Source organism: Trachemys scripta, chromosome 11, assembly GCF_013100865.1.
Source record: "Trachemys scripta elegans isolate TJP31775 chromosome 11, CAS_Tse_1.0, whole genome shotgun sequence".
Taxonomy (NCBI): Eukaryota; Metazoa; Chordata; order Testudines; family Emydidae; genus Trachemys; species Trachemys scripta.
The window spans coordinates 48,615,711-48,629,035 of NC_048308.1; the positions used below are offsets into that span (position 1 = coordinate 48,615,711).

Genomic DNA, 13,325 nt, shown 5'->3' on the forward strand with positions numbered 1-13,325 from the left:
GTACCGGACTCAGGACTGACCCCTGAGGAACCCTACTTGATGTGCCCTCCTTTTGACAAGCAAATCAGTGGTAGCTATTCTTTCAGTATAGACTTTCAACCAGCTGTTCACCCACTGTATAGCAATTTCATCTAGACCAGGGATGGGCAAACTTTTTAGCCCGAGGGTCGCATCTGGGTAGGGAAATTGCATGCAGGGCCATGAATGTAGAGCTGGGGTTGGGGTGTGGGAGGGGGTGTGGGAGAGGGGCAGTGTGCAGGAAGGGGCTCAGGGCAGGGGGTTGGGGTGCAGGAGGGGGTGTGGAGTGCGGGAGGGGGCTCAGGGTGGGAGTGCGGGGTGTGGACTCCAGCCCGGCACTGCTTACCACTTACCACGCCACTCCTGGAAGCAGCCAGCACCACATCCCTGTGGCCCCTGGGGGAGGGGGACAAACAGAGGGCTCCGCGTGCTGCCCTCGCCTGCGGGAACCTCCCCTGAAGCTTCCATTGGCTGTGGTTCTCCGTTCCCAGCCAATGGGAGCTGTGGGGGACGGTGCCTGCAGGCGAGGGCAGTGCGCGGAGCCCTCTGCCTCCCCCTCCCCCAGGGGCTGCAGGGACGTGGTGCCCTCTGTCCCCCCACTCCTCCCAGGTGTCGCAAGGATGTGGTGTCAGTCGCTTCTGGGAGCAGCGCGGGGTTGGCAATCCCACGGGCCGGATCCAAAGCCCTGACGGGCCAGGGCCATAGTTTGCCCCTGATCTAGACCATATATCCCTAGTTTGCTTATGAGAATGTCACGTGGGACTGTATCAAAAGCCTTACTAAAATCAAGATATATTATGCCAACTACTTCTCCTCTATCCACCAGGCCACTAACTCTATCAAAGAAGGAAATTAATTCGGTTCAGACCATTGTTTTAATCAATGCTCAAACCTTTGATTCTCAATAAAGCCCTATGTTATGTGGAACAAGAAGGAATTTGAATTACAAGGAAACATGCAAGAGACTCAGAATTTTTTCTGAGATGAAGCTACAGCATTGAAGGGCAGGCGTACTGAGCAAAAGGTGACTGTTCTGCATTCCTTTTGTGTACTAAAATTAGGGTGAATTCATTGAAAGGTTTTAGTCTTAGGTCAGTTCCCATTTTTGGAATACATTGTTTTTCTCACAAAATGTTCCATGTTTTGTTACTCTCGAGATCAGTACAAAACTACAACCATGATGAGAAGATGGCAGGACGGCACTATAACAGCACTGAAATTCAGCTGCTAGCATTCAGGGCCTCACTTTCATTTAGTATGACTTGTACTCCTGAGGATGAAAAGTGCACTTTCTTTAACTTCCGGGACTCCTTCATTTTCTGTGGTCTCCCATCATGCAAGATAGCTACTATTTATTTTCATTATGAAGTTGCAGGGTTGAACTTTACTGAAGCATTAAGTACTATACATCTTGGCTGAGTTCTAATTGACGGGAAAAATGCATTACCACATAGAAAGCCACTGTAACTTCTTTCCCACATCACATACCTGCAGTGCAAACACATACACACTCATGCATACATCATATAGTCTAGTACACACTTGTGTGGTGGGTGCAGCATACGTATACAAAAGCTCCAGATGTGCTTTTTATCTAGTTTAGTTGGCTGTTTCTTCTATAAGGCCAAGAAAAAAAAAATGAATCATTTCTTTTACTGTTAAGGGGACTGGTCTCCCTCTCATATTTCAGAAAGGGGCTGGAAAGTAAAGAAGCCAAACTTTTTCCTATTTAAGGCCAAAGCAAAGGAATGTCTGTGGCTCAGTTCTTTGCAGGGCCCGGTGCTGAAAGGGCAGGGAACAATTGATGGTGCTATTTTGAATTGATTTTTCTTTCCCCCCATTTTTATTTTTGCACATAGAGTCTCATGCCTAATATTTAGACATGATGAGCTTTGTGCAAAAAGTAACTTGGCTCATTCTTGCCGTGTTTCAACCCTCAATTACTTTGGCACAAGATGGTGAGTAATTCAAACTTCTTATGGGTTTATTTTTTATTTTCATCAATTCATCTTAACAGCACATAAGAAATTCCCAAATCTCCCCAAGATACTTTTCCTTCACTCACTGAACATTATGAGATAGATAGCTAATGTTTCTTAGCTGAATACTAGAATATGTTGATTACTAATCAGGAGGTTCCTAAATGTAAGAAATGTTTTGCTTTTCCTGTGTACATTTTTCTCTATTTAAGCTGCAGTTGTTCTTGTTCTTTCTGGTGTTCATATTATAGGCTCTGGAAAGTTTTGGGTTGTTTTTTTTTTTAATGATTTTGTTTTGAATGCTAGCTCTATGTAGTCTGGAAGTTATTTGTCTCATGTAATAAGCCTGTGTTTCCAGCTGTTTGCTAGATTGCTGTTCTATGCCATACAGTAAGTGCTCCTTTCGCACTGTAGGAATATGCTTTAAAGATTTTAGCCTATAGAAAAAAACCTTAGAAATTGTAACCAAGGTTGCTGAAACCATTTTTGTAAAACTGCACAAGGAAATATCTGCCAGCTTGTTGAGTTTTTATTTTTCACACACAGCAAATGGATGAATGCATTCACTCTGCTAAAAGCTTTTCTATCACTCATCTGCAGGCTATTTCAAAAACTTAGAAGTTCAATTAACAGCTAACTGATCTTCTAAGGGGGATGTGCAATGCAACAGATCACTGGAATATAGTGAAAAATTACTCTACACTCACATTCAACTTAGAGTGACGATAACTATGATAGTTAACAGATGAGTTTCCATAAGAACACTTGATGCTTTGGGGATCTGTACTATTCCCTAGACATTTTCATGATTATGCTTCATATCTTTTTTACTCTTAAGGTGTGAAATAATACTTTTGTCTTCTAAATGTGAAAGGGATGTTCATGCATAAAAGAAGCTAATAAAATAAATAATTTGATAAATGGCAGCAAATTAATATAAAATGCAGAGCAGTCAAATGCAGCCAAACTTTTTATACCCACACCCAGCCCTGGTCAGAAAAAGGAAACTATTAGAAATTATTACTGTGCCAAATTGATGGCCAACATGTCTGTGAAAGCACAGCTAGAAAGCACCCTGTGCATCAGGGTTTACTATATTTCTAACAGGATGTTTGAGCAATGGAACAATTGGAGCCTAGGATGAATGTTTCTTTCAGGAGCAAGTCAGGTATTACAATCTGTAACAAAGAAGTGCCCAAATGAGTTCCAAATGTCAATAAAAAGAATATTGCAAAGCCAGAGGAAATTTATGCAGTGGGGACTCTTCTCTGCTTACAACAACAAAATAAATTAACATGTTTTTTCAATGTAGATAATGGGATCCTTAGCTACCAGCCACCCACAGTGAAAATCACCCTCAGTTTGATCTCCCATTTCAACAAAACCCTCCTGCATGTCATCCCCTGACAAGACCCTTCCCCTCACTTTGGTTGTCCCCAGACTTTACAGTGTTGCAAAACACATTTGTTCTAGTATTGGTCAATTTTAGACATAGAAAGAAACAGTTATGTCTAAGAAGTGTGAGGGCGTATTCTTAAGGGCTCATTTGCTTGGCACATTCAAAGTGGTATGGCAACATTTCCTTTTTGGGCTCGTTTCCATATGGGTTAGAGAGAGATGGTTAGCTTGATGAAGTTGGTAAAACATCAATCAATCAATTTGTAAATGCAACTGAAATTGAATATTTCTTTTTGGTTTGCTCAGAATATAGAGTACTGTCCTTACTCTGGAAAGTACTTTTCCACAAGGTTCAAAAATCTTTTCACTCTTTTGAAATTGCTCCTATTTCTTCTCCCACCCCGCATCCCAAGGGACATACTCAAAAAATGAATATTACAAAGATAATTCAGAGAGTTGACTATTAATATTGTTAATGCATATACAGTGCATTGATGGGTTTGAGAGCTAATATTTCCATGTCTGAAAAGAGAATTTCCAGACATGCTGAATTGCTGTCTGAAGAAAAATGTTTATATGGTTTGTATCAAAAGTAAGTCAATATAAAATTTTCCTTGGAAAATCATGTCAGTAGACAAGCCTTGGCAAAGATATTAAGGAAGCTGCTGAGTATGCAATGTGTTCATAATAGTCAGATGTAGCTCTGGGCTATGAGTTTCTTAGTTTTTCTGTAATAACCGGAAAGGGAAGTTTAAACACAGTCTAAGATTGAACCTCTGCTCAGCTCAAGTTATGGATATTATGGAATATGAAAGATTCACTTACTAATACTAATCCAGGCTATAAAATGTCTTGGTAATCTAGCTAGAGTTCTTTAGCTTGTGAAAAAAAATGATTTAGCTTGAGATGGGCAAAACTTAGATTTTCTGATCTGTGTTAAAAGTTTCATCAGTTTAAGCTATCTTGGCAAACCTCTTTCATAATGAAGTGCCATCTAGTGGCTGGTAGTTCTGCTTCACCTGCAACAAATGAAGAGTCAGTCAAGAAATGAATACTTAATACTCACATGTGTTACATTATTGAATCAGTGGTTTGGGAGCTATTTAATTATTCAAGGTCCAATTCTGCCACCCTTACATCGGGTAACATTTACTGACCTTTAAATAATAATAAATTATTGTTATTATTTATTATATTATTATGAAACAGAAGTGTTGCATTCTGGCCAACTCTGCCCCAGAGTTACTGTAACTTTAAAAATAATTTGTGCAGCAAATTCTTGATGTTGAAAAATCTGAGACTAAAACCTTATTTCTGTGAATACAATTCTTCTGGTGAGGTATGTACATGTTCCTGGAAAAGTGTCAAATTATAAAAATAATATTTAAATTACACATCTCTGAAAGAATGTATATACACCCATTTAAAGGTATTTTAAAATATATGGAACATAATAGAAGCTATTCTATCCTAAAAGCCCTGCCTCAAGCCACAAATATTCATCAGTATCATAGGTGACTGAAGTTCACTGTATCACACAAACTTTGTTACCAGTACAGAAGTAACACACATGGTTGTAGCAGGGAGTGAGAATGTTTTTTTTTTCTGTGTTCCTATAGTAAAACCTGTTTTAAGAAAGACTGCTGCAACCATATTGGGTTACACCTATCTGAAGGCTCTTTTACACTGCCAGAGTGGTGTAGAGGGGCTTCTGTGTCTATAAGAATCAGGGCCAAGAACTGAGTACAATTCTGTTTCACTGTTATTAGACCCTGCACAGTAAGCTACTGCTGATTGCTGTCATTCCCTTGAATAGTTCCTTAAGATGGCTTTCAAACTATTATCCCACTAGCCTTTGCTAGCAATATATCATCCATACCCACAATGATTATAAGGAGATTTTGGAGATCAAGGGCCTGATTGTTCTCTTAGTTACACCCTGTAAATTGTGAGGAACTCCACTGGAATTATCAGAACTCCACTGCTGAAAAAGGAGCATGTCAGCAGAATCAGACCCTCTGCATACTTGGCAGCTAATTCTATGCTTAGATATTACTTCATGCTTATATTATAGTATAAATGCTGCCTCAACTATCTGCTAAAGCAGCACACCTCTTTCTTGAGCAGGTGGACGTCTCCTAAAAATTTCTTTGGGAATAATTTTTGATCTTTCATATTAATACAGTATTCCAAGTGGCAGTTTTTAAAATGTGGAATGTAGCAATCATAAATAGGTTGCAGGAATCAGTATGTTGTTGCTTCTGCACTAACTCTTCATTCTGAACATCTACGTTTGATTAAATATCTGCAAAAAATAGTTTGTCTTTAATTATTTCTAAAAAATAGCTCCAGTTTAAGATTATGCTTTTTTTTTTAACTGGAAAGTGTTAGAGCAGTATTGAAGAAATGGCATGAGTTCAGCAATATATTTGTACGTTTTCTAGAAGAATAGCAACATTTTTAGTGTTTGCCAGCATGCTACATGTGCATTCATTGTAGATTAATCCATTGAATTAGCTGGTGGAACGGAAACACTTCAGCCAGTCAGCAATGTCTTTCTATTGCAGCTTTTGCCAACCCAGACATCTCCTCAAGCTTGCCATAGTGAAGATAAAAGCAGGGTTAGACTGAGAAATGCCTGGTACCATCAGTGCATGGCCACGGATAACTATACTATAGTAGATAAACTGATCTATTTGATTATCAAATACAACAGATCAGGAATCTCGAATCCAAATAGAATATACTTGGGTTGGTACCAAGTATATCTTATCCATCATTCAGTGAACATGAAGGAGATGAACACCAAAACATAACAAAAAGGGAAGATAAGAAGGGTGGTAAGAAGCAGGTTTCTTTAGCTGAGCAAGTGAAAGGGAAGGATAATGGTATAGTTGCAAGAAAATTATTCCAGTGATCTTTATTAGGCAGCAATAACATGCAGCCATGTGGGACACAATCAATCTGAGCATACTGCAAAGGCCACTCTTCATCCGTTACCTACTCAACATGCTATTTTGGATCCATTTTCTAATAATATATGTCATAACTTTACTGAGCATTTTCTCAAATTGATCCAGCTCCCAAAACAGTGTGGATAAAGAAACTGGCACCTTGCTGTACTGCAGAGTGTGCCAAGTAGAACATGCGGCAGTGTACATCTGGCACCTGGATGTTTTAGCCTGTACTTGCTGGCTATCGCATTTTAAACTAATGAATTGTTGAAACTTAGAGTTTGAAATGAAAGTTCAGCAATGTGTGCCTCTCCGGCAAGACTGTGTTTTGGAAGAGCGATGTGTGACTTTAATTTGGAAAAATCTGAGCCTCAATTAAAGTCGGGGGAATCCAGCCCTTCAACCAAGTTTGCATGTTTTTAGAAATGTGACAGATTTCATAAACACCATTTAGATCACACAGACATTAGCCTTATGGGAGTGAAACCATTTGGTTTCTTTCATAATTTTCCATATTTTGTTTTTGAGTTGAGACCAAGGCTAAGCAGATTGATTTTTGAAAGGGCAGTGGAGTTGGAAACATTCACTGTTTATTACAAAGGGAGGAAGCAGAGGTGAAGGGTGTTGTCCACCGGCAGTAATATTATTGTGAACAGACTCAATACTTGAGTCAGAGCTATAATAGCCACCCTCCTCACAGAGTTACAAACCACAAGCCACTCCTCTGTTCTTTTTCAGTTGTTGTGAAGTTTTGGGTCTTGAACTAGACAAATGTTACCACCTCTTGCCAAATGTTAGTTGTTGCCAGCCTTATACAGTTCTTTGGATGGAGGAGAAAAAAAGAGCAAGAATTAGCATCCTTTTATTTCTGTGCCATACTGACATGAATATCTTATTCAATCTGGTGCCTGGCATGCTAACATGGGTTCAAAGCTTGTTATGGCTCACTATTTAATCACAAATAGAATAAATAACTTGGGACACATCTGTTTTGATAATCTGGAGAGGATGCTATGCATCACGGTTGGAGGGGGATGGAGGTTGTAACTAGCATTGCTGTTTCACCTACTAACGTATGCTTGTGGACATTTAGTTCTTTCTATCTCTAACTCTGCATTTTGGTTTAACAGCTGTCTATTGAGGGAAGGCAGAGGCTCGGGCTGCCACTAGTGGTATTTGATAGCGTGGTGTGTTTTCTCAGGCTGGCAGGCAGCATGAACACTGTTGTTCTTGGATGTCGTCATATGACTGAGCAGTAACCCAGTGACCCTGAGAAGAGCAACAACTGCAGCAGCCACTGAAATGATTGCATGCCCCTCCCAAAAAAAATCAGCTTGGAATAATGACTCTTCAAAACCTATGGTACTGGAGCTAGATCAATAGCTGTGTTCATTAGCCATCTCATTTCCAGTGTTATCTTTTTGTTGTGTTTGATCATGAAACAAAGGGTCTTCTCCAGACTATAAACAAAGGAAAAGAAGAAAATAGGTGACAAGAAGTTCAATGGCAAATGGCTGTTGAGGGACTTGAGGTAACTAGATTAGATTCTGAGGTCGTTGTGGAAATGCAATGTGACATAGCAACTAAAATTTGTCATCAGTGATACCTAGAAACTGCAGATGGACCTTAAAGAAGCTGGAATAACATCAGTGTTATTCAGCCTGAAACTTGCCCCATGGCTTCCCCGTGGCCCCAACTTCATTGCCATGCATTATCCTTCTAGTGGTGGCTGAATAAATTATACATTATTATACTTCAGGTGGCTGAGGCTTCAACCAAGAACCTGGTCCCAGCTGAAAGGATTACTAAACATCATCTACTGCCTGCTTATCCAAAGCCACTATGAAAGTTTGTAAACCTATAATCTGACAAGCATCTAAATGGATACAACATTTAAATGAAAAATATATTTAGTTCTGTAATATTCAAAAGCACTTTAATACTATGTGGCAAAATGTTCTCTTTGACAGCTACTATTTCTTATATAGCACATTAAAAGTGCAGTTGAAGACTAATTTCTGGACTTTCTAGTTTTGATCTTTGGCAGCTACCATAATTAAGTTAACCTAGCTTAGTTGTTTTTTTGTTTTTTTTTAAAGCAAGATTTTTATTGACAATATTTTAATCTTAAAATAGTTGCAAGAATACTACATTGATCTATCCCTCGTACCAGGCATTTGTCATAATAATAATATATCCTATACAAAACATTCCTGATGATCAAATATGGAGTTGAATTATATAGTGCACGGAGTAAATCTTGAAGTCTACTGAATAGCTATGCAAATTTTACTCAAGCAAAACTTTCATTGTCCAGTTAGTCTTTTGCCAGAATAAAGAATGAAACATTCTCTAAAGACTTCAGAATTTGCCCCATTCCCCCACCCGCTAAGGTTAAGCACAATTATTGTTTGTTTGTATACAGTAGTCAGCATACTCCCTTCCATTGACACCAATGAAAGGGACTTAACATACTGTATGTGAAATCCTTCTTAGGGAGTGGGGTGAGATGCTATTTCTCTGATACTGTGCCCATTCCCAGAACTATAGAGAAATACTTAGGTTGGCTCTTTGTGCAAGAGTTCTGAAGGGTTTTGTGGGCATGGTTACTGTTAGAGGAAGTTGAACAGGGGACCACAGACACTCTTCACAACTCCATTCCATGCTTAACCCAGGATTTCCATGCTTAACCCAGAATTCTCAATTGAATTAACGCTACTTAAGGCAGCACTAATACCCATGGTATCCTCTCTGTATTCTGCTACAGAGCAGCCCCAAGATGACAGACCACACCTCTCCTTCAGGGACCATGCTACCAGAGGGGATGGGAGCAAGGCACATGAGGCTCTGTTTCCCTGAAAACACTGTGGGGGGATCCTCAGAGTTTTCTGGCTGTCCCTTCATGTGGTCCAGGATCAGAAGCTGCCTGGTTTGGTAGAAGGAAACTCCAGTTTTTAGACATGTTTTTAATGTTTAGGGGTTAATTTTCCTTTGTGTATGTCTCCTTTGTGCTATTGACATTGTAAAGGGAATGGAAAGAGTTCCCAGAGATGAGCCCTTGGTCCGCCTTTCTTGGATGCTGGATGGTGCATAAAGGGAGACTGCAGCAAGAACATAAGTTAGAGCAGTCCTTAGGCTACAGTACATGAGACCAAATATTCTTTTAGAACAATGATTATTTTTCCACAGTGTTTCATAAGAACATCTATCTTCACTTCATAACTCTTCTCACTTAAAACAAAATTCACTCCTTTTTTTTATTTCAGTACTAATCCTGCTGACTCTAAGTTTCCAGAGCTGGAAACTTTGCCTGTTTCATGTCAAAATGACAATGGAAAACATGATATAACCAGTCAAACAACAATCGTTTGTTAAGTTTAGTTAGGGTAAACTTCAGACACTGGGACTTCTGGCTGTGTTTAGTGAAAATACATCAGAGGAGATTCTTTTCAGATTAGCTAAGAAACCACTTCCATTTTCCATGATTTTTCTCAAGTGCTGTAGTTTTATAAATGAAATATAAGAATGAGACTGAAAATGACATGCACTGTAATAATACAGGCACTTTTTACTTACTTTGTTTCACACAAATGCTCTGTGAAGAGATATTTGCCAGGGAACTGAATCACACAAAAGGCATTAAACAACCTAAGACTATTACTTTAAAGTGATTATGTTTATTTTAAGGTAGAATGCAGCCTCCTACTTTGAAGGCAAGTGTACACTGTGGCTTAGATCCTTCATTATGGCCAAAGGGGCACACAGCACAACCTGCAAAGTGGAATGCAAATGTAGCTTTAAGGCCTGAGTTGGCTGTGTGCATCCAACTGCCAACACTCCCAAGAGACCAATTCTGCAGCTGGAGATCACCAGTCTGGAGGCAGCCCCCGCACTGTTGCCTTTCCCCATCAATGTCCATTACATCAGCAGCTGGAGGATGTTGTAGATGTGGTAGATGCTACTACTCTGCTTCTGTGTTGTCTGAGGATTCCCTCTTCCTTGGAGTGATATTTCCATGGCCACCTATGCCAGCTTTAGGTCCCGTATCTTCCAGCAGTCCAGTGCAACATGGTATCACAGGGGAGAATGGACGCCTATTTTCATTAGTAGATATTAAGGACTGAGTTGTGGCTGGAAGCTACATTCCATGGTAATGCACTATTGGAGCTCCTAGCAACATTGGTTTTGCCTTCCACTCTGGGCCATAACTTGCTCCCACTGAAGTCAAAGTCTCGTTGACCAGTGGGTGAATTATCGGGCCCTCTCTTGTGACTCATCATCTATTTTTTTTCTTCCTGGTGTTTTCTCTTTGACAGAGATGTGTGAACAAAATTGCAGCTCTTCTTTCAAACGAACATAACAGAAACAATTGTTCACTTGCACACAGTTATTGAAAAATATAGGAGGGATGCTTCATTGTTACTTTGCAGTTCAGTGTAGCTATTAAAGTGAACATCAAAGAAACAATGAACTACACTGCCCGTGTTTTCCTTGAACTATGTGCATGTGAACACAGCAATTGTGCTCTTTCAAAATCACTCTGATGGTAGTGAGAGGTTCTTTTTGACTATTTGTCCATCAATCTATGTTCGGACATCCTGCTTGGTTCTGTACAGACTCACCGTGATTGTATGCCAGTTGTTTCATGGAAGGATGTTCACCTGAAAGGAAACAAGAAGGCTATTGTAGTGGGAATTACAGTTCTTTGAGCACAGTAATTGAAAATCAGATCAGATGTTTGTAAAATCTATGGACAGTAATCTCACCCTACACTCCTTTAGGATGCTGCCAGGGTGGTCCTCTGTATAATATCCCTCTTCTTAGTAAGAATCAAATAATCTATACAGAGAAATTTAAATCCAGCTGCATCTTTTCAGGTTAGATTGACTGAAGAAAACAACGTTGCCATAGGCTTGTTTCTATGCAACGTTTTCACTTTTCCAGTTTTCACAGTCCCAGCCCTTGAATTCACTTTTTTCTAACATCCTTAACTGTAGGGGGATTGAGGTCAGCAACAATGTTTATGCCCACTTTAGACACCAGAACTCACTAGCAATACCAGGCTTTCTGCACTGTACTCTCTTACTAGTGTTAGGACAGGTATTAGTTAAGAAAAAGGATTTGAAATACTTGAAGCCAGAGGCTGAAAAACAATGTAGCAAATTTATAGTTAACAGATGGTCCAAAAATTGGAAATGCCTTTGCCAACTGTAATAAACCAGCCACAATGGTTTGCTTTGTTAACTTTATAATTTTGACATTATAGTATAACCAAAACAGAGTTTTACAGCTAGCTATTTAATCTTGACTAGAAGAGATTCAAAGGAAAACTCTAAACACTGACATACCTATCCACTAAGAGTCCAAAATATGTATGGAGGCAGGTGAATGAACACAAGTTGTTTTACGAATGAGGACAGAATGACACTGTCCTTTTCGTACAGAATCACATCGTTGACTGACCTGTTGCATTTCTGAAGCCTTACAGATACTTGTAATTTATTTGCAGTCATGGATATGATTCCTTTCTATGGACGGTGTGCTAGATCTCTTTTTAATACGTCATTTGAATATAAAGTACAAGGGCCAAATTCTCCACTGATTGACGACCCGTGCCAATTCATTGAATTCAATGAAATTGCACAGGGAGTTATGTTAGTGCAGACCCCTGCTGCGTTATTCATCTCTGATATACTTCACCGAAGTCAGCGGAGTTACACTAGGACTGAATTTGCCCATTGTATCTGAAAATGTAAATTGTGTTACCATATGTACTGCATAGCACTGGAACATTTCCCATCTGCTGACATCTCTTGAGAAAAGCATTGAACCAAGCTAGGTTCTTCCAGGCAGATCTTAGAAACAGACACTAAATAAAATATTTAGCCCTCTCATTTGGTTAGAAAACATAATTTTCCATGCTTCATTTTGGATTTTAATTACCTGATAGAAATTGCTCAATTATGACCAGCAAAGCTAATCAACAAAAAATCGGAAATAATATTTGTTCTGTTTCACAAGTTCAGGTTTAAGCTTTTAAAGTGTAATCATTGGGCCCTGTCCTTCTAGCTTCTTAGTGCACCTTGAACTCAGTGGGAGCTGAGGCCTCTCTCCCCAACTCCCAAGAAGAAAGGCCTGTTTTAAAATCTTTCCAGTACTTCCTGCTTGTAGACAGGTAAGAAATCACAAGAACAGATTTCCTTGCAGTATTATGGCCTATCCATTTGTGGTCCCTAGGTACAGAGGTACATGGTAACTTTTAAGGTTCCCAGAGCTTTTTGAAGTGCCCAAGAACAGGTGGTTTTGAATTTTTGGCAGAGGGAGCTTCTGAAATAATCTGATCAAGTTTAATTATTCTTAGTTATTATGTGCACCTGCCTATTGTTCATCCATAGACAGACTTTCTACCAGCCTAATACATACTAAGGGGTAAAACTGAGTATTCTTTTAGGACCTGTTTTGTTAGGGACTCTGAATGTTAACTTTCATTAACTTTAAAGTTCAGTGCATAGAGAGGATATGCAACTGGGATGGTATAAAAAAGAATGGATTTTGGAAACTGGTATGGGTAGGTCAATTCTTGTAGTCCTCACTTCCACAAAACTTCTATTCAAGTCTTCAGGATTTGGCCAACAATTAATTTCAAATCTGTATATGTGTATTATCAGAGGGACTCTAAAATGATCTTTAGGGTAGGAGGGTGAAAAGAAGCTTGGTATATTTTGATGTTTCCTCCTTCTCCATCTCCCTCCTCTCTCCCCCCTCCCCCCCCTAAAAAACACCCTATTTATTCCCCAGCCTACAACAAGTTCATCATTACAATTAGCATATTTTTGTTTTTATCTAGTACCAGGGCTAACTATATGTTAGGCCAAAAGCTGATCCATAAACTCAGTTTCAGTCACATCAGGGCTTTGAGCTTGTGTCTGTTTCAGTTTGGTTTAGAACGCAGGCCAAGCATTGAGAATCTGTTCCA

General features: G+C 39.4%; 1 protein-coding gene across 1 annotated transcript in view; it reads left to right on the forward strand.

Annotated features, from left to right (window-relative positions):
- Window positions 1–1,766: 1,766 nt before the first annotated feature.
- The window catches only part of COL3A1 (collagen type III alpha 1 chain), a 74,349-nt gene continuing 62,790 nt past the window's right edge, over window positions 1,767–13,325 (forward strand). The window contains exon 1 of the mRNA XM_034785096.1: window positions 1,767–1,976. Within this exon, the coding sequence (XP_034640987.1) occupies window positions 1,901–1,976 (76 nt within the window). The 5' untranslated portion in view covers window positions 1,767–1,900. The remainder of the gene's footprint in view (window positions 1,977–13,325) is intronic.